The 20,623-nt window shown below is 40.2% G+C and overlaps 2 protein-coding genes and 1 non-coding gene across 3 annotated transcripts; all 3 read right to left on the minus strand.

Moving 5' to 3' along the window:
- Positions 1–181: 181 nt before the first annotated feature.
- On the minus strand, positions 182–3,439 carry LOC106450806 (cytochrome P450 97B3, chloroplastic). The gene is made up of 13 exons (XM_013892573.3): positions 3,182–3,439; positions 2,793–2,970; positions 2,612–2,719; positions 2,318–2,402; positions 2,004–2,248; positions 1,691–1,912; positions 1,552–1,611; positions 1,395–1,481; positions 1,214–1,302; positions 1,035–1,126; positions 889–950; positions 653–802; positions 182–533 (listed from the first exon to the last, which is right to left on the minus strand). Exons 1-13 carry the CDS (start codon positions 3,316–3,318, stop codon positions 315–317), a joined length of 1,734 nt encoding a protein of 577 aa, XP_013748027.2. The 5' UTR covers positions 3,319–3,439; the 3' UTR covers positions 182–314.
- A 7,721-nt stretch (positions 3,440–11,160) lies between these two features.
- On the minus strand, positions 11,161–11,990 carry BNAC08G10120D. Its single transcript, XM_013896699.2, has 2 exons — positions 11,559–11,990; positions 11,161–11,476 (listed from the first exon to the last, which is right to left on the minus strand). The coding sequence occupies exons 1-2, from the start codon at positions 11,934–11,936 to the stop codon at positions 11,372–11,374; spliced, it is 483 nt and encodes a 160-aa protein (XP_013752153.1). The 5' UTR covers positions 11,937–11,990; the 3' UTR covers positions 11,161–11,371.
- A 5,982-nt stretch (positions 11,991–17,972) lies between these two features.
- LOC125592075 lies at positions 17,973–18,079 on the minus strand. Its single transcript, XR_007327925.1, has one exon. It is a non-coding gene; the product is annotated as a small nucleolar RNA R71 (small nucleolar RNA).
- Between the last annotated feature and the right edge of the window lie 2,544 nt (positions 18,080–20,623).

Below are 20,623 nucleotides of genomic sequence, written 5' to 3' on the forward strand. Positions count from 1 at the left end.
TCTCTATGATAGCTTTCTGCTATTTCATCATCCATTCATCCGCACTTTCCAAATACCATGCTTAGAAGCATCTCATTATGGCTTATGTGATTTTGCACATCTGACAGAGAAGTCATACAAGATGATAACATAGAAGCTTGCATGAACCTCTAATCAAATGTTTTGATCTTGGGTTAGGAGGTTGCTTTTGAACCTGTAATAAGATATAATATTGTATCAAAATAATACATCCTGATTCCCTCTCTTGTAAGTAACAAGTTTCACTATTTCACCAATACAACACACACAAATGGTGTTTTCTTGCCTCTCTCATTTCATTTTGATCTTCTCTTAAGTTTACACCACATCCCATTCTTGGCATGGATCGTAGCGCCGCTCACGAGTTCAACAGACTCTGGCGGTCCACGCAGCTCCACGTCGAATTTCTGCAGCAACATAGCTAGTGCCACGGTCGACTCCATTAGTGCAAACTGGTCTCCAATGCATTTCCTTGGCCCTCCACCAAATGGTAAGAATGCAAAGTCTGCTATGATCTGTTCTCACCAAAGGAGACAATAGTCTTGTTACAAAGCAGAATAGAGCTAAATGCAGAAGCAACTAAAAGACAATGGCTTAAAGGGAAAGACTGGATCTGCAAGTTTTGGATGTTCACCTCGTTGGGGTAAAGTGCACCAGGGCTTCGAGATGGATCAAAGCCAGCCCAGCCTTCAATGCCATTGCTCTCCTTTGTTCTTAAAAACCTCTCAGGCTCAAACTCTTGTGGGTTATCCCAAAAGTACGGAGATCTATGGAGATTGTACACCTGAATGTTTAAAAAAAAACAGAAAATAAAAAAAATGCAGGTTCCACTGAAAGAATCGTAAACGAATACAGAAAGCTACCACTTACGGAAATGAAGATGTCAGTCCCTTTTGGAACTTTATGACCTTCCTTTTCACCTTTGTATCCTCCTGCAGACTCAAGACATGGAGAATTAGAGATCTATGACCTTCCTTTCAACCTTTGTACGTTGATGAAAGCAACTTGATACATACCAGGCAAGGTTTCTGGTTTTAAAGTGCGTCTGATGAGCAGAGGTGGCTGAGGATAGAGACGAAGGGATTCTACAACGATCAGTCGTATGTACCTGAAGAAACATTGAGAAAAGCCGTCAATGATCAAAAAACAGACCACAAGAAAGATCTAAGAAGATATTATTTATAAGTAAACGTACTCGAGCTTTTTCAATGATTCATAAGTAGGTGCACCTTCACCAAGCACAGCATCAATCTCTGCTTGAGCTTTCCTAATTTTTGCAGGACTCTGTGAATATAAAAGCAGAATGCTAAAGAACTGTACAATGAGCTATTTAAGCAGTCATGGAAAAAAAGGAATAAGACACTTTAAGTGGATACTTGTGCAAGAAGGTAAACAGCCCAAGTAAGAACAGCTGCTGTTGTCTCGTGACCAGCAATTAGCATAGTCATTAAGTCATCCCTCAGCTGTTGAAGACAAAACCATAGTCATTAATATGATTATAACATTGCTGTACAGTAAGCTATATAATCTTGCCTGCCGGTCATCAATATCAACACCGCGCATATCCACCAAGAACCGTAAAAGACTTGCATCCTGTGGAGATCCAAGAAAACCAAATCAAAAGACTTTTCACAGAAAAGGAGAGATGATTCTTTAGTACAGTAAGCAAAACCTTGAGATTAGAGTAGTCGCGTTGCTGGAGCTTCTCTACATCTGTTTCCTGTCTCGTCTCTTTTGCATTTTGAATGAGTCCATCAAGGCAATCATTTATGATCTTGAGATCGCTTTGGAACTTTCTCTGCCTCGGAACGATCCATCTGGCTGGAGGAAAGTTCCAATAGGGGAAGTAGAAAGTAGACCGATGCTCTGCCTCGAAAAGAGTTCCATAAACCGCCTGTTGATGTTAACAGAAACGATTCAACAAGGGACCAACCAGCTTTTGCTATAGAGAGACTAATTCAAAGAAAATATATAAAAAAAAAAACCTTAATCACAGGGGACTCTTTTGTGACAGAGCCAAAGTCGTAGTTGAAGACACTAAGCCCTATAATATCAAGAGCCAAACTCGAGAACTCTGTTTCAAGATCCAACTCGATCGTGTCCCCCTCTCTGCTTGAAACCTCTTTCTCCTTTAAGAGTTTCTCGGATTTAAGTATCATTTTCTCGGAACAGTCGCTGAATACTTTGACCATGGCTTCCAGATACAATGCATGGAACGCAGGAGTTATAGCTGCAGCAAACACAGATAGATCATCAATAGGGCCATAAAGCACGAGAGATTAACAAAAACAAGCTTTACCTCTTCTTCTTAACTTCCAGGTGTCAAGGTCAGCAGGTATCAACCCTTTCCCCATGATGGGCTCTAAGATCTCAGCAAGAACTCCCTAAAGCAAACACACACAAAGGAAGTTGCATGATGGTGCTAAAAGAAAACAAAGGGTATTGGATAGCCATTGTGTGTGTCAGAGGTCCCAGGTTCGAGTGACCGCTGGGATGACACTAATATTACATACTGTGGTTTTGGGCAGGGGATTCCCGAACCTCTTGTTATTCAAAAGAAATAAAATAAAGCAAAAGAAACTGACTACATTACCTTGTCATAAGAAAAGGCGTTTTCTCTGAGGACATGCCTTGCAACAATAGGATCAGAGATGACAACAAAGGCCTTTGGACCAAACGCAAGTTTATACACTCCTCCATGCTTCAGAATCAAAGAACATCACGGAATCAAAACAAAGTTGATAACTAGATATTAAGATAGAGCATATATATACCTCCATGAACCAGTCGTAGAGCGATAAGAAGAGAGGCTTTCCAAACAAATCAGAGACAGCTCCTTCAGCAGTGGGCATTGACCCCAAACTTCCACCGCTTAACAGGTTTGTAAAAAGGTTGCTCGCATTGTCCAGAATATTACTACTCTTTGGCTCCTTGGTATTAGTAGATTGGCACCTAAAAAATGTCGTCACCCACAAAACCAAACTCCATTACTAACAAAACAAGTCTCTTACTTTCTTGGTTCTGTTTTTCACGTACACACAATAAAATCTATGAAAGCTATAACCTTTAGCTATTTCCATATCTATAGATTGAAGCAGAGAGCTTCAAAATTTCATCAATCGATAACTAATCTAAAGGTGAAATCGAAAGAAGAGAAACCCACCTGATGGAAAGAGAAGCTTTCTGAGTATTCCCGGTTTGAGGGTAGGAACCGAAGAGGCAGGGATCGCTCTTACCCAGATGAAGACCGCCATGGAAGGAGCTCGAAGGAGCAGCGGAAAGGAAAGACATGGCCGCCATCTTCGCATGAAGCGGAAAGATGTAAACTTTGAAGAAGATTGAACATCTCGTCCTTCTTTCTTTCTTTATAGGTAATTCTTATCTACCACCACCAGTGAACATGGCCACCACAAGCAGCAAGCATATCGATTGCATTAGCAAAGACGATTAGTGACTAGACTGACACGTGTTCACTTATACGGTAATTAATAATACTCCGTAGATACTGTTATTTTTGTACAAGCCGGAAAACCGGACTTACATAAACGATAAAATAAAAACGATGTTAAGGAAATAAACGAATGTAAAAGACGAATACAAGAACGATAAGAAATCGTATTCGCAAAGAGACATGGAGTCGAGATATGATCTCTTTCCTTAACTCAAAATATTCGCTCCGTTAGTGAGACGGGACTGTACGAATATAGAGACTCAGGATACAACCATGGCAGACGAATCACGCCTCACTCGTGATCGCCCTATCGAACTATAAACTCTACGAAACACTCTCTAGACTTACGTTGAGGGATTTGGTGATTTTTTGTTGCGTAAAAACTTAAAGAGAAATGAATGAGGGGACGAGTTTATAAAGAAGAGAAGACGAGCCACTTTCCGTAACTGATGCCGCACGTGCGCACGTTGGCGGAAATCTCGCGAGGATCTCGGAGGCGAGGCGTTACGAAACTTCCTCCGCAAGATCTTTTCTCGTTTAAACTTATCGTCAAGAAGAGAAACAGCGTGTTGTTTTTAAACGAACTACGTGTTGTTTAAAATAAAATGCATGTCGTTTTTCGGGAATTAAATGGCAAAACGCTGAGCTTAACTTAGTCCAAAAAGAATATTCTTATCGGGCCGGAGGCCCTCCACCAAGACCCAAGACCCAAAACCCAAGACCCAAGACCCAAGACCCAAGACCCAAGACCCAAGACCCAAGACCCAAGACCCAAGACCAAGCCCAAGACCAAGCCCAAGCCCAAGCCCAAGCCCACGCCCACGCCGAACCGAGCCGGCCGGACGGCGGCGGCGGCGCGCGCGTGGGGAGCTCTCTCTTCCTCTGAGCCGTTTAATCTAGTGTAAGTGTGTACACTTATATATACTGCTCGTTTTCTCCTCAAGTAGCCGATGTGGAATGTCTCTAAACTTCTTCATTAAAGTCATTTAACGGCTTCTTTAGTTAACACCCGCAAGCCCATTTCTTTTCATCATTACCAATTTTTATTAAAGCCTTTGTGCTTAATAGATTGGTCCAACAATCCTCCACATGAATATAAATGACTCTAGACATATGCAGACTAAATGCAGGCTCGATAGACTCTAAGGAAAAACTATACTTATTCTAATCCTGACTAGACTAGACAGACTTATCGAGAGTGTTTGCGAAAAATTCACTGTGTTTGAATTTGTGGCATTTTTAAGCCTTGAACCACTCATAGTTAATATATGTCGGGTTTACTTTACCAGAAGGTGAACATGATGTCTTGAACCAACCGGTGTTTTATGTAAACCGAGACAACATGCATAACGCAGCTTCATTTTCTCGTAGAACTTAGTTCTCTATTGTGTTCATTGTGGCCCTGAACTATTCATGGTTTTCATGAGTGAACTTAGAGAATATAGCCTTGCATTCATTCCCCTAGAAACGGCCCCATTTCACACTCATTAGGTGATTGACCATGCAAAGTATTGAGTAATACTCCGCTTAGAAGCTATGGAATCATTAAAAGCTTATGCTTATCCTTCACACATTTGTTAGCACTTTTATCATTTTTGGAGCTGGGAAGAGACTACTTTGTCTCAAGTGCTTTGGTTAGATTCTGCTTGATTTTGTTTTCCCTTTGAACTTACGTCTTGGGATCTCCAGTCATGATAGGTAGGGTTGCAATCAAGCATCCTCATTCGTTATAGGCTTTAAAACCAATTCCTTTTGATGATTTAGCAACAACATCTCGTGGCAAACCTTTAGTAAATGGATCCGCTAGGTTGTCAGCCGATTTGATGTAGTCTATTTTGATTACACCAGTTGAGATAAGTTGTCTAATGGTTTTATGTCGTCTTCTGATGTGACGAGATTTACCATTGTAGAGATTATTCTGAGCCCGAGCTATTGCTGATTGACTATCACAATGTATGCGTATAGCTGGCACAGGTTTCTCCCACATAGGAATATCTTCCAAAAAATTCTAAGCCATTCAGCTTCTTCTGCTGCTTTGTCTAAGGCTATGAACTCAGATTCCATGGTAGATCTGGCTAACACTGTTTGTTTGGTAGATTTCCATGATATTGCTGCTCCTCCTAGTGTAAAGACATATCCACTCGTGGATTTGAGTTTTTAGAATCTGATATCCAGTTAGCATCACTGTATCCTTCTAAAACTGCTGGTTCTTTACCATAGTGAAGGCCAAAATCTTTGGTGTAGCGCAAGTAATTGAGTACCCTCGTTATAGCTTTCCAATGTGTATGACCTGGATTACTTGTATGTCGACTAAGTACGTTTACTGCATGCGCCAGATCCGGTCTAGTACAATTGGTCAAGTACATGAGACTTCCGATCACACATGCATACTCGTTTTGTGAAACCGCTTCACCTGAATTCTTTGTCAAGTGCATTTGGGGATCTAACGGAGTTTTTGCCATACTCTTAGAGTAATTTTTAAATCTCTCTAATATTGTTTCAGCATAATGAGATTGGGTTAAGATAACTCCGTTTGAATTTCTTGTGACTTTAACCCCGAGAATTACATCTACTAATCCCAAGTCTTTCATCTCAAATGTCCCTTTGAGCATGTTCTTTGTTTGATTGATAATGTCTTTATTGCTTCCAATAATGAGCATATCATCTACATATAGACATAGCAAAACATACGCATTTTTGGTAGTTTTGTAGTATATGCATTTGTCACATTCATTTATTTTGAAACCATTTGACATCATTGTATTGTCAAATTTTTCGTGCCATTGTTTAGGAGCTTGTTTAAGCCCATAAAGTGACTTTACAAGTCGACATACTTTGTCTTCCTGTCCGGGAATGACAAAACCTTCAGGTTGTTTCATGTAAATTTCCTCTTCTAAATCACCATTTAGAAAAGCAGTTTTTACATCCATTTGATGGATTTCTAGGTCTCTTAAGGCTGCGATTGCTATCATCAGTCTTATTGATGTTATTCTCGTCACTGGAGAATATGTATCAAAATAGTCAAGGCCTTCCTTTTGTCGGAATCCTTGAACTACAAGCCTAGACTTGTATTTTCCACCAGGTTTTCGTGTCATTATCCATTTATTCCCTAATGCTTTGCAGCCAGGTGGTAAATCCGTTATGTAATAAGTATAATTTTGCATGATCGAATCAAATTCACTCCTGACAGCTTCGTTCCAGAATGGAGCTTCTGGTGAAGCCATGGCTTCTGCCAAAGTTTTTGAACATTTTCTACTAAAAATGCCATTAGGAAATCTTCTCCAAAAGATTTTTCTTTTCGAGCTCTTTTGCTCCTTCGAGGTTCATCTTTTTCTTCATTTTCTGAAATATCATTTATAGAAATCTCAACGTTTGTCTTAGTTTCTGAGTTTTTTTCATTGTCTCTTTCTTCTCGAGTTCGTTTTGAACCTTGTTTTTCCTTATATGGAAAAATATTTTCGAAGAAAGATGCATTTCTTGATTCCATGAATGTATTTTCATGAATGTCTGATATTTCAGATTTATGTACCAAAAATCGATAAGCATTACTGTTATGTGCATATCCGATGAAGATGCAATCCACTGTTTTAGGTCCAATAGTGACATTCTTTGGTGGCGGTACTGCAACTTTTGCCTGGCACCCCCACACTTTGAGGTATTTATACGAAGGTAAATTACCTTCCCATAATTCATATGGAGTTTTGCCAGTTACTTTGTGTGAAATTTTGTTGAGGATATAATTAGTGGTAAGCAATGCTTCCCCCCACATGTTCTGGGGTAACCCAGATTCCTGCAACATTGCATTCATCATCTCTTTTAGAGTTCGATTTTTGCGTTCAGCAACTCCATTAGATTCTGGTGAGTAAGGAGCTGTAGTTTGATGGATTATTCCATGTTCTTTACAGAATGCATTGAATGGACCATCATACTCGCCTCCTCTGTCGCTTCTAACTACTTTAATAGTTGTTTTAAGCTGATTTTCGACCTCGAGTTTAAATTCTTTAAATTTTTCTAAGGTTTCGTCTTTGCTATGTAATAAATATACATAACAATATTTTGTGCAGTCATCTATGAAGGTCACAAAGTACTTTTTACCACCTCTAGTTTGTAAGTATTTTAAATCACATAAATCTGTGTGAATTAAATCTAGAGGTTTATTAGTTCTTTCAACACGAGGTGATGGCGTTTTCGTGAGCTTAGCCTGTACGCATACTTCACATTTTTGTTTACTTGTTTTGCATTTAGGAATTAGATTTAAATTCATTAATCTTTGTATAGATTTGTAGTTTACATGGCCTAATCTTTCATGCCATATATTAAAAGACTCAACCAAATAAGCAACTGGCTCTTTCTTATTCATTGAAACTTTTGAAGCTACAACTTTCGGAGGGACTGTCATTACATTCAACTTGACAAGTCCACCCTTAACATACCCTCTTCCCAAATACATCCCATTTTTCCTAATCACGAGCTTGTCCGCCTCAAAATTTGTGGCGAATCCATTCTTGCTGAGCAAGGTTCCCGAGACCAGGTTCTTCCTCATGTCAGGCACATGCTTCACATTCGTCAGAGTGACCTCATGTCCAGATGTCATCTTCAAAATCACATTGCCGCGTCCTTCAATCTTGGAGACTGCAGTGTTTCCCATCTTGAGCTTCTCCTCAGTCATGCTTTTCTGATAGGTGCTGAACATCGCCCTATCGGTGCAAATGTGGGTGGTTGCACCAGTGTCATACCACCATTCCTTGGGGTTGTTGCTTTCAACCATGTTGGCTTCAGTCACCACAGCAACGAGATCCTCCTCAGTGAGATTTGCCTGAGCCTTCTCATCCTTGATCTTTTTGCGACACTCAACAGTCTTGTGCCCCACTTTGTGGCAGTAGTGACATTTCCCCCTGAACTTCTCCACATTCGCATTCGCATTGATTTCAATGCCTTTGTTCTTGAAGTTTTTTCCAGAAGCCTTCAGGGCTGCAGCAGTTTTGGAAGGCTTGGCAGGAGAATGGGCGTGTGCCTTTCCTTTGCCTTTGTGCTCAGCCATGTTGACACTGTGCTCCTTAGCAGTGACCTTGTCAGCAATTCGGTTTCTGGATTCCATCTGAAGCCTCATGATGAGCTCCTCGAGCCCCATCTTCTTCTTTTTGTGCTTCAAGTAGTTCTTGAAATCCGCATAGCTTGGAGGAAGCTTTTCAATGAAGCTGAGAGTTGTGAATGTCTCGCAGATGGACATTCCTTCAGCAGCGATTTCATGGCAAATGAGCTGAAGCGCTTCCACCTGATCCATGATGGGTTTTGAATCCACCATTTTGAAGTCGTGGAACTTTGAGACCACATACTTCTGGCAGCCAGCGTCCTCACCTCTGTACTTCTTGTCCAGTGATCTCCATAGCTCTTTCGCCGTGGGGATCTCACAGTAGACACGGTACAATGGGTCAATGAGACGACCCAAAATGTAACCTTTGCAGATGAAGTCGGAATGCACCCATATGTCAACAGTTGTAAGACTGTGAACATCATCAATCCCGTACGGAATAAGGGGCTTGTCCTCCTGGATGAACTTGTCCAATTTCATTGTTGTCAGGAAGAACATCATCTTCTTCTGCCACGTTTTGAAGCCTTTGCCATCAAACTTGTCTGGCATCAGTCGTTGAGTGAACAAGCTAGGTACAGCCGGAGGAGTTTGAACTGCCACTGGACCACTTGCAGTTGCTGATACTGAACCCGTCTGATAAAGACCAGCACCGAATAGGCTACGGCGTGTGGTTTCATCAGCAGCATTTCCCACAGGGAGGATAGTGCTCGTTGTTGCTGCAGCGGTTGTCACGCCAGTTGCATCAGTTGCTGCAGCGTTGAGTGGAGTCTGAATGACATCCGTGGTGTCAATGGGGGTGTTGTTATCGTTTGACATTTTTCTGTAGAGAAAACATGGAAAAACGGATTAGTACTCCATTCATCAAATAACATATTATTTTTAAGAAAATAATAGTGTAATATCAATGTTCATTTTTGGTGTTTGAACCAAATCATATCGATATACGTCTGGAAAAACGTTTTGCAAGCTCGCTTAGAAAAGCGTTCGCAGAAACCGTTTTGTGTAGACTTAGAATGTTTCATAAACTCGCTTAAGGAAGTGGTTATGAAAACGATTCGTATACTTTAGTTTTAGTAATCGTATATCAAAAAACGTTTTGCGATAATGCTACAAAGCAATCCGCAAATCGTTATGAAATAAATAAGAAACGTTTCTCGGAAGTGCTAGGAAGCAAATCGCAAACACCGTTATTAGATAAGAACAAACGTTTCGCATAAGTGCTAGAAAGTAAATCGCAAACACGGTTCCAAAACCCGTTTTTATAGATCGTTCTTCAACCCGATTCGAGCTTTAGACATAAAGCGATTTTGAGTTAAGATTGTACAAGCCGGAAAACCGGACTAACATAAACGATAGAATAAAAGCGATGTTAAGGAAATAAACGAATGTAAAAGACGAATACAAGAACGATAAGAAATCGTTTTCGCAAAGAGACATGGAGTCGAGATATGATATCTTTCCTTAACTCAAAATATTCGCTCCGTTAGTGAGACGGGACTGTACGAATATAGAGTCCCAGGATACAACCATGGCAGACGAATCACGCCTCACTCGTGATCGCCCTACCGAACTATAAACTCTACGAAACACTCTCTAGACTTACGTTGAGGGATTTGGTGATCTTTTGTTGCGTAAAAACTTAAAGAGAAATGAAGGAGGGGACGAGTTTATAAAGAAGAGAAGACGAGCCACTTTCCGTAACTGATGCCGCACGTGCGCACGTTGGCGAAAATCTCGCGAGGATCTCGGAGGCGAGGCGTTACGAAACTTCCTCCGCAAGATCTTTTCTCGTTTAAACTTATCGTCAAGAAGAGAGACAGCGTGTTGTTTTTAAATGAATTACGTGTTGTTTAAAATAAAATGCATGTCGTTTTTCGGGAATTAAATGGCAAAACGCTGAGCTTAACTTGATCCAAAAAGACGGAGGCCCTCCACCAAGACCCAAGCCGAGCCGGCCGGACGGCGGCGGCGGCAGCGCGCGTGGGGAGCTCTCTCTTCCTCTGAGCCGTTTAATCTAGTTTAAGTGTGTACATTTATATATACTGCTCGTTTTCTCCTCAAGTAGCCGATGTGGGATGTCTCTAAACTTCTTCATTAAAATCATTTAAAGGCTTCTTTAGTTAACACCAGCGGCCCATTTCTTTTCATCATTACCAATTTTTATTAAAACCTTTGTGCTTAATAGATTGGTCCAACAATTTTCACCATTAGTTTTTCCTTCTTTTTTTTTTACTGTTTTCAACCTTTTTAGTCAACATCTTTTGTATTGAAGTCCATAGAGAGCAAAACTTCCATTACAAACTCGTGGCCCATTACATAACCCAACAAGAAAATTTGAAATTTATGTACTGCATTTGAAAAAGTTGGATCTGGTTGAATTGTATGCGATCTTAGAGGAACTGGTTTTTATTTCATGTTCGTTTGTTATTCTTTTTACCTTCTTAAAAGTGATTTTTAGATCCCCTGGATCATGACTAAATTGATTCAAGAACGTCCACAGTTATTGAACTACTAAGGCTTTGTTTATTCTGTCAAGTGAGCAAAATTCTGCTTTCAGTCTCTCTACTTGTTACTAATAAGACTCAAATGCAGCAGAAAGTTGAAGCAAAGCAGCCACTGATATAGAACTGTGCATGATCAAAACACTCCAATGGTTTACATGAAGACCAGACAAAACAGATACGCGAATAAAACAAAACAGATAAAATCAACCCATATATCCCAAATATTGTGACTTGCATGTGAAGCGCATATGAGCAAAAGAACCAACAATATAGAATTAACATTGAAGTGGTATGTATATTGAACTCTCAGCATTTGCAGAAGTTGAGAAGCTTGACATCAGCGACTGGGTCTCTCTTCTTTTTCGATTTCTTGAAGTGTTTTGAAGCTACCTTTAGTAAACCATCCCATCCCTAAACAATACCCACAATTATTTTAGATATTTATATATAAAAACAGAGACATCTAAGATTCTAAGGTATGTATGTAATGTACCTTGGTGGGAAGAGAAAAGCAACCAACTTTAGGAGAATCGTCACTCTTGATCGAAGACATGTCTAGTTTCACTAACTTATTCTTTTTGTTTTTCTTTTTCATTGAGATCTTCATCTTCTTCTTGCTTTCCAGAAACTCTCCGAGCTCAAGGTTCCTACAAACGCTACTGTCCGAGTCTAGATCAGAAGGGCTTGCGTAGTTTCGAGGCAATAGAGGAGACCAGAGAGAGCTCTGTGCGTAGTCGAATCCAAAAGCAGAGTTGTCTGGAAATTTGCGGAGTAGCTCTCGACGCATTACTGGTTGTAAGTATTCGACTGTTTTTGTTGTAATAAGAGGAAAATTCTCCTTTTCTTCTTCTTCTTGACTTCTTCTTGCCATTTTTGCTTACCTTCTTAAGTTTTTTTTCTGATCTTTTTTTTTTTGCTTTTCTTTTTCTTTGAATCATTGGGTCCCCTTTTATATTTTGGGTTAAGATCGAGAAAAAAAACGACCGTTGGGGTCATGTTTTGGGACACGTGTTTTGTGATTATTAGACAATAAAATTTTGACTTTATGTCTGAAAGTTACCGTTGGAAGACGTAATATTGCGATCGGCGCAGGAATATATTGTACAGTGCGCACGGCCCGAATCTAACATCTTTAATACTATTTTATTCATTTTGCGCCGTTACAATACGTAGGTTCGATCTAACTCACCACGGCAATTTTGGTTATTTTGATATATAACCAGTTATAACTAATTGATTGATATTTGTTACAAAAAAAAAAAAAAAAAAATTGATTGATATTTGAAACATTCAAATTTCAAATTTGGCGGAGGTCTCTCTTGACCGGATTGAATATAGGAAAGAACGCGGTCGTCTACGGTTTTCGAGACGGTGAAACGTCGACGAGATTGGCAGAGTTCGAGTTTTGAGGCTAGGTCCTTTAGGGATCCAGTGTTGTGGCCGCGGGGTTTCTCCGAGAGTCACTCCGACTTTGAGGCTTCTCCTGTGATAGATCTTGGGTTGGTTTCGAACACGCTAGTCCTGGTGAAGTTCAGCGGATGTCCGATTCAGAGGAGTCATTGGTGTTCGTCGGAGTTGGGGCTTTGTGCCTCTCAAATCTTCTTTCCCACCCTATTCTTCTACTCCGATTAAATCTTTGTTTTTATTGCTTGTTGTTAGTTCTCTTGCTTTATCTTCTTCGTTTAGTCAACCGCTGTTTGTCAGCGGAAAACTGGTTCTGTAATTTGTTTGCGATTTCACTCGGTTTGGGGTTAATTAATATAATTAATCTTTTCTTTGAAAAAAAGAATTAGTCTTCAAACCTAACAAAGTCAATAACTTGAATCGATTACTAGATCAGACGCGCTTTCACTCCTGATCATACAATTCAAAATAAAAATACAGTACAAATTCTATAAAATTAATAATGTTAGGGCTTCAGTATTTTATTAATTTATAGAATTATTAATTTACAAAAATTTTATTTTTTATTTTTTTCTATTTCAAAATATTTTTTTATAAAATAAGAAAAATTTAATTTCAGTATACATATATTAACTAACATTTTGAAATTCGACATTTATATTAGTTTTATTTATTTGGGGTATATAAAATATGTTTCATAGAATTTAAATGTGGTTTTAGATATAATTTTAGTCATTCTCATCAAAATATATTAAATGTTAAGAACATATAAAGATAATTAAATTGTGAATATGAAGATAATTATATTGTGAATATGAAAAAAACAATATGATAGTTGGTTTGTACTTATAAAAATGTATATAAATATAAATTATTAATTTGATATTTTAATGGGACTATATATTTGCATAGGATTTTTCTAAAACCTTATTATCTTATTATTTTATCGATTGCCGAACCAATTTAGGACTAGAGGAATTTATTAATTTATTGTGTTTATATAATCAACAATGTTATAATCATAAAAAAAGTGGAATGAGACTGATCACAATCTATTATCATATTTCTATAACGCCAAACTAATAAACACAATAAATTAATAAAAAATTTATCATTAATGTTAACATTTGTTTAAAATTATAAACAATCATAAAAAGTATATTTTTTATCTATAAAAGTGGAACGAGACTGATCACAAACCATTAACATATTTCTATTACTAGGCTTTTTCACTGGCGCAATGTACTTCTTGAGACCAACTTCCTGTTAGATAAACTGAATCAAATCGAACAAGGTATTAAAAGCAAAAGCTCTATATTATAAAATCAAAGTGTATCTAAAACAAGACGGCTAGAGTCGTTTATATAGCTATTCCTATCTACAAACCCTAAGGGAATAGAAAACTTAAGACAAAGCAATAAAGAAATAAAGCATCATTATCTTTAAAAGAAATAATACATAAAATGAATTCCTAGAAGTAATATGACTTGAATCCTTTGATGTCATAACGTTGGCGCCAAATTTAGGGATGCTGCTGCATCAGGACTCCCCGGGTTAGAAGGATTCGACCCCGAATCAGAACCGGTACTGGCGGGAACATAGCAAGACAGGTGCTTTACGTTGAAAACATCGGACATATTTTTATCCCGCAGGAAGCTTCAGACAACAAGCAGTATCATTGATGCGCTTCAAAACTTCAAGAAACATAGTCGTTGTGTTCCTTTCCCTCTTTTGAATTTTTTTTAGTCTCACTCTTCTCCTGGAACGCAAGTATGCACATCTAAGAACGAACAATGAGAGCTTGCCTGAAGCGCAAGAAACATTACTCCAACAAGGCAAAGACGTATATGTGTAACTGGAATCCATTTGTGTGTTGCAAACATTTCCCATTCCCGACATGAAAACTCCACACCTTCTGTAGAACGATATGCCTTGAAAGGTTACCCTTGTCATCTTGGATCCTGACTCTAAATAGTCATCTTGGATGAGAACTTCAAAATAATCAACGAATTGAGCTCGAATATCTTCCTTGACAGCGTTGAGCAGATAGTAGGAGTTGTAGGGCGAATGTATGTGAAGAATTATCAATCTTCTTATTTGAAATCTCTTATATATGACCCATTCATTTGTATTTTGGTCACCATTTTTCTTCTGATTCACGAACGCATGATGATGAGACACATATACAGTATGCTTCAATGGTGCTTTAGGAATAATACTATGCTCCATAAACTCATCCTTGATAAATGTTTGGGTCGAAAATGGTTACGACGAAGTTAACATCCAAATCCCCGCAAAATATAAGAATGTCTTTTCGCAACAAATCATGCTCGGTCAAGAGAACGTCGCAATGTATGTTTCCGAGATAAAGCTTCGTTCGAATTCTATTTAGATCGAACATAAGCCATCGGAAACATACCCAGACCAGTTACGGATAGGTCCGAGTATGACGATCGGAACACGGACGAACCAAGCTCGGTCATTATGCTACTACCGCACATGCACGCTGTCCAGTAGCTACATGCGACCGAGCGTCCGTTCCGCTCGGTCGCTACGTAGCAACCGAGCTCTTCCGAAACGTCGATACGACAATTAGTCCATGCATCCTCGTCTACCTTTCGATGCTATCTCCCGAAGACCGTAGCGAACCCATTTCATGTTTCCCGCCATTCTAAGTCATCGATCAAACTTTACGGTAAAAACCGCGGAAAGTTCGTTCTTTATCGTAAGAAGCCGTAATAAACGCTTCGAGTCAGAAGACGGCCCAAAGGGACCTAAGACATGACTCAAGGCCCAACTTACGATTTCTTAACCGACAGCCCGTAAGCCGCATGGCGGTTTACGCTTGGTTCGCAAGGAAAGATAAATGTCAAGTTTCCGCGGATAAATACGAAATTTTGAAGATAATTACGAAGATTAGAAAAAATGGAATATCTCCATTTTTACGCTATGACGGCTTAAGCACAGGAGAGGAAAAGCACAAACCGACCTAGGAGCCAGTATATAAGGAGCCCTAGGGGAGAAGCATGAGAGGGACTTTTTCAGAGCAAACTTAGCACTTAGAGCAATTAGGCAACTTTCCGTTTTTGTTATTTCGAGCTGCGACTCAACCAGGTTTGGCAGTCTTAGGTTGTTAGAACTAGGAATCTCGCCGACAGCTCTCATAGCCGAGGCTTCTACCTTGTTGTAACGCTCATACGCGAATTCAGAATAAAACTCCTTTTGCTCTCTTTTACGATTTCTTATTTCTTTTCGTCTTTACTTGCGTATTCTGATTGTTTGGCGTTGATATCTTGCATATTCACATTGTTTTATCCATTTATTCATGTGCATTTTCATCATATAGATTAGGATTAAGCCATATCTAGGTTGCATTTTGCATACATATGTCTCTATCAGGTATTGGAGTACCACATGGAGTTCCTGGAGACACTTGGGTGCATTTGGAGCTCAAAGGAGGTGATTAGAGTGATCTTTGGACGAGCACTGCCTGGAGCGACCAGCCCAGAGCGACTATCTCAAGTCACTCCAGCCAGAGCGACCTACCGGAGCGACGCCATGAACTCGCTCGCCCTATACGCTTCGGAGCGACCTCCTAGAGCGACAAGGCGAAGTCGCTCCAGCTCCTAGAGCGACCAGTTCAGAGCGATAAGGCGAAGTCGCTCCAGCTCCTAGAGCGACCTCACCACAGCGACCAGTCCAAAGCGACGCACCGAGGTCACTCGCATCTCACACCCCTCTCGGAGCGACCTCCCAAAGCGACACCCCGAGGTCGCTCGCGTCTCTATGGCGAGACGACACGAAGCGAAGCCCGGAGCGACCTCTCAGAGCGACCCACTGAGGTCGCTCCCGAAGGCCAGAGCGACCTCTCGGAGCGACATGCCGAGGTCGCTCCGCGTCTATTATTGGGTCGATTTTCTATTTTACTTAAGGGCCTTTTGGTCATTTTATGATGCACGTTTTTATTTTCTAAACCTATGTTTTAATACTCTGTAAGACACCAGGAGGAGATGATCTTTTGGGATCTATTGAGAAATACACAAAAAACTCTCTTGAGAAGTTTATCTCTTGGAGTTTGATTGTTATGTTCTTGTGTTCTTGTTGATTTCTTATCTATTTCTCTACATGATTAATCTGAAATCCAATATGGGTTTAAGAGGAATCATGGAGATTAGTGAGTAATCACCTTTTGAATTCATGGGTTAGGGAGATTAAGGGTGATTAGGTTAGTTCTAGGATGTTTTAGTGTAGATCATTCTTGTTCCTTGCTAGTAGAGTATTCCTAATGCATCTTCTGAGTTGGCCACTCAAAAGTTGATCAATAGGCATTTCCCACCCGAAAGGTGTTTGATGAAATGCCTGAGACAATTCTCCTAGGCTTTTAGTATACTTTGCCAAAGACATTTGTTGTTAAAGGTGCTAAAATAGCTAATAGACTTGTTTGTAATGATTGCTTTCATATTATTCAACCAAAGACATTTGATGTTTGAGATATGTTAGCAAATGAGCATTCATCTAGACATAGAGCTTGCTTAGAATTGTGTCTAGGCTTAAGGTAGATAGTTTGATTAATCATTTGTCATCCTTAGTTTGAAACTTGATCACCCAAGGTCTAATCCCTATACCCATGAGTTCTCTTTTCCCTTAGTCAAGAAAGTATCATCCTGTTATTGCTTATTAGTTTTAGTCATAGCTTAAAAATCATCTAAATCATTGGTTGCACTTAGATTAAGTGAGTACTTGCATTCTCGGTGCTTTGATATCCCTCAGAACTGGTTCGACAATCACTATACTACAACATTTATCTTAGGAGCCTTGAAAACTCCTAACATCAAATTGGCGCCGTTGCCAAATTCTGAGTAGATTTGAACATTGAGATTTAGTCACTTACTTGAGACTAAGTCATTTTTATTTTCTTTTGTTACTGATTCTTCTTCTTCACCTACCTTTAACTTTCAGGTGTATGAACTTGAGGAGCAGGGGTCCAACAAACCTAGTTCCAATAGTAGCAGACATCAGAGCTTTAGAGAGGGAGTGTGTTCGAGCTAGAAGAGAAGAAGAACAACAAGCCCACTTGCAGCGATTGGATATTGATATGGCAGATCCACCGCAAGGGGCAGAACACCAACCGCGGGCAGCTCGACCCATTGGTACTTATGACCGGCCCAACATTCTTGGTCATAGACTAGGAATCCGAGCACCAGCTGTGGCAGCCAACAACTTTGAGGTCAAGTCAGGACTCCTCAACGTGATCGAGAACAACAAATATCATGGCTTGGCTTTAGAGGACCCATTCGATCACTTGGACAGGTTCGACAGCTAGTGTGGGTTGTCAAAAACCAATGGTGTGTCAGAGGATGCCTTAAAGCTGAAGTTATTCCCTTTCTCTTTGGGGGATAAGGCACGCCAGTGGGAGAAGTCTCTACCCAACGACTTTATCACTACTTGGGATGAGTGCAAGAGAGCATTCTTGGAGAAATTATTCTCATCCTCAAGAACTGCTAAGCTGAGAAATGAGATCTCCAGTTTCCAACAGAAGAACTTGGAAGGCTTCAGTGAAGTCTGGGAGAGATTCAAGGGCTACCAAGCTCAATGTCCACACCATGGTTTCTCTAAGGAGAGCTTGCTGAGCACATTCTACCGTGGTGCTCTTCCTAAGTACAGGGCCAGACTGGATACAGCTAGCAATGGGTTCTTTTTGGGGAGAACTGAGGAAGATGCAGAGGAGCTGGTTGACAACATGGTAAAGAGTGATGCAATCTACAGTGGAGACCACGACAGAAGCAGTCGAACAGATGATAAGCAGACGAGGAAAGAGTTGAAAGCTCTACAGGATAAGATAGACATCCTCCTTGCTGATAAAGCAACACAAGAGCAGCTGCACTTTGTTGGTAACCCAAGTCAAGAGACACCACCTGTTGTCCATGAGGTTGAGGGTTTGGAAGGTCATGAAGAGCTGTGTTTCATCAACAACAATGGTAGCTGGTACAAAAAAGAGCCCAACTTTCAGTACAACAACTACCAACAGAAATCCTACCCCAACAATCAACAGAGTGGTTATCCGCCTCGAAACAACCAGCAAGGCAGCTATCAACCTCATCAAAACCCCTCATCTGGTTCCTCTGCTCCTCAAGAGAGCAGCACTGACACCCTGCTGAAACAAATCTTGGAGTCTCAGACTAGAAGTGAGAAGCATGTTGGTTATGAGTTGAAGAACCTTCATTTCAAGATTGATGGGAGCTACAATGAGCTCAACAACAAGTTCTCACATCTTGCTTCTACAATCAAGAATTTAGAGAATCAGTTTGCTTCCATGAACACTCACCAGACTCGCCAGCAAGGATCCCTACCTGGAAAATCTGACCAAAACCCCAAGGAGGCCAAAGCTATCACCCTCAGGAGTGGTAAGCAGTTACCTCCTACAATCCTCACCAAGGATGCTGAGAAAGTAGATGAGGAGGTGGCCATCAACTTAGATGATGAAGTGGTGATTGTTGATGAGAAAATCAATGATGAAATCTTGGAGAAGATTGTGGAAGCCAAGGGTAAAGGAAAGGTTGGGGAAGAGAAGAAAACAGTAAAAGATGGTGAAGTTATTGCTCCAGCAAGTGAGAATTCTTTTGTTCCTCCTCCCTATGAACCCAAACTACCATTCCCTGGTAGATTCAAGAGGCAGCTGCTAGAGAAGTACAAGGCTTTGTTTGACAAGCAAATGAGTGAAGCTCAGGTTGCAATGCCCATCATCGATGCTTTCATGTTGATTCCTCAATACAACAAGTTCCTGAAAGATGTTGTAGCTGCAAAGAAAAAGGAAATGAAAAGCATGATGATTCTTACCCATGAGTGCAGTGCCATCATCCAAAGGCTTGATGTTCCAGAGAAGTTAGAGGATCCAGGATGCTTCACACTGCCTTGTGCTCTTGGACCTATGATATTTGAGAAATGTCTCTGCGATTTGGGAGCTAGTGTCAGCATGATGCCTTCGTCTGTTGCAAAGAAGCTTGGATTCACTCAGTACAAGAAGTGTAAACTCTCTCTGGTGTTAGCTGATCGTTCAGTGAAGTACCCTGTGGGCATCTTAGAGGACCTACCTGTGAAGATTGGAAAATATGAGATACCTACAGATTTTGTGGTGCTTGAGATGGGTGAGGAGGCTCAAGACCCATTGATTCTTGGAAGGCCATTCTTAGCTACAGCAGGAGCAATTGTTAAGGTGAAAGAGGGCACGATTGATCTCCATTTGGGTAAAGGGCATGTTCTACACTTTGACATCAAGGAGAAAATGAAGAAACCAACTGTGTTCGGACAAGCCTTCTACATTGAAGAGATGGGCACTCTTACTGATGAGCACCTTGAAGAGTTACCACCTGAGGACGACGAGGAGGGGGCATCTCCCTCTACTCATTCTCCATAGAAGGTAACCCACTACTTTCCCTTGTATATACCATTTCATTTTTGCATATTAGCTTTCTCTTTTGGGTATCTCTCTCTACTTGACAACACAGAGACTGTGTCATTTAAGTTTGGGGGAGGTACCAAGTATTTGATCATGTTTGCTTTGATGTTGTTTCATTGAGTCATGCATTGCATACCTATTTGCATATATAAAAAAAAAATTCATTTAGTTTGCATCATTTGCATTTCTAGGAGAGTCTAGAGCATATAGGATGCATTCACTTGTATTGGGAGCAATGATTTTAAACGCCTTGTAAAGAACACTACGTTGCACCTGAGTAGCTTTTGCACCTCTCAAAAAGACTTGTATGTTTCGAGCCTTGAAAAATCTTCCTGAAACTTGTTGATTGCTGAAACTCAGTCTTTGAAGCCAACTACAAACCCTATTTGAACTGAATGAACTTAATGCTTCTTGCTCATGGTCCCTTGTGTACTGAGTCATGGCTATACACACTTGAGTTGTCACATCCTTTATGCCAATCTTATTTTGACAAACTCTAGTGGTAGACCACTCCCAAAACCCTTCCCTCCTTTTAAGCTTTCATTGTTTGATGAGTGAGGCCTTCTCCATAAAGTCTTACATGTGCATAATGTTGAGAGTATCGGGAACGACAATGCTTGATCTTCATTCTTGCTAGATTGGGCATTCTATTGTCTAGCTATAGGTGGGGGGTGAGTGTTGTGATTATGATTTGGGAG

The sequence above is a fragment of the Brassica napus genome, chromosome C8, assembly GCF_020379485.1.
Source record: "Brassica napus cultivar Da-Ae chromosome C8, Da-Ae, whole genome shotgun sequence".
Classification (NCBI taxonomy): Eukaryota; Viridiplantae; Streptophyta; class Magnoliopsida; order Brassicales; family Brassicaceae; genus Brassica; species Brassica napus.

What these genes read in the sequence shown, in the direction of transcription:
- LOC106450806 (XM_013892573.3), bottom strand. Translation starts at nt 3,318, where the DNA reads ATGGCGGCCATGTCTTTCCTTTCCGCTGCTCCTTCGAGCTCCTTCCAT. An exon ending in TTGATATTGATGACCGGCAG is followed by an intron (nt 1,482 to 1,551) that starts GCAAGATTATAT and finishes TGTCTTCAACAG; the next exon opens with CTGAGGGATGACTTAATGAC. An exon ending in CTGTTTACCTTCTTGCACAA is followed by an intron (nt 1,303 to 1,394) that starts GTATCCACTTAA and finishes TTATATTCACAG; the next exon opens with AGTCCTGCAAAAATTAGGAA.
- BNAC08G10120D (XM_013896699.2), bottom strand. Translation starts at nt 11,936, where the DNA reads ATGGCAAGAAGAAGTCAAGAAGAAGAAGAAAAGGAGAATTTTCCTCTT. An exon ending in GCTTTTCTCTTCCCACCAAG is followed by an intron (nt 11,477 to 11,558) that starts GTACATTACATA and finishes GGTATTGTTTAG; the next exon opens with GGATGGGATGGTTTACTAAA.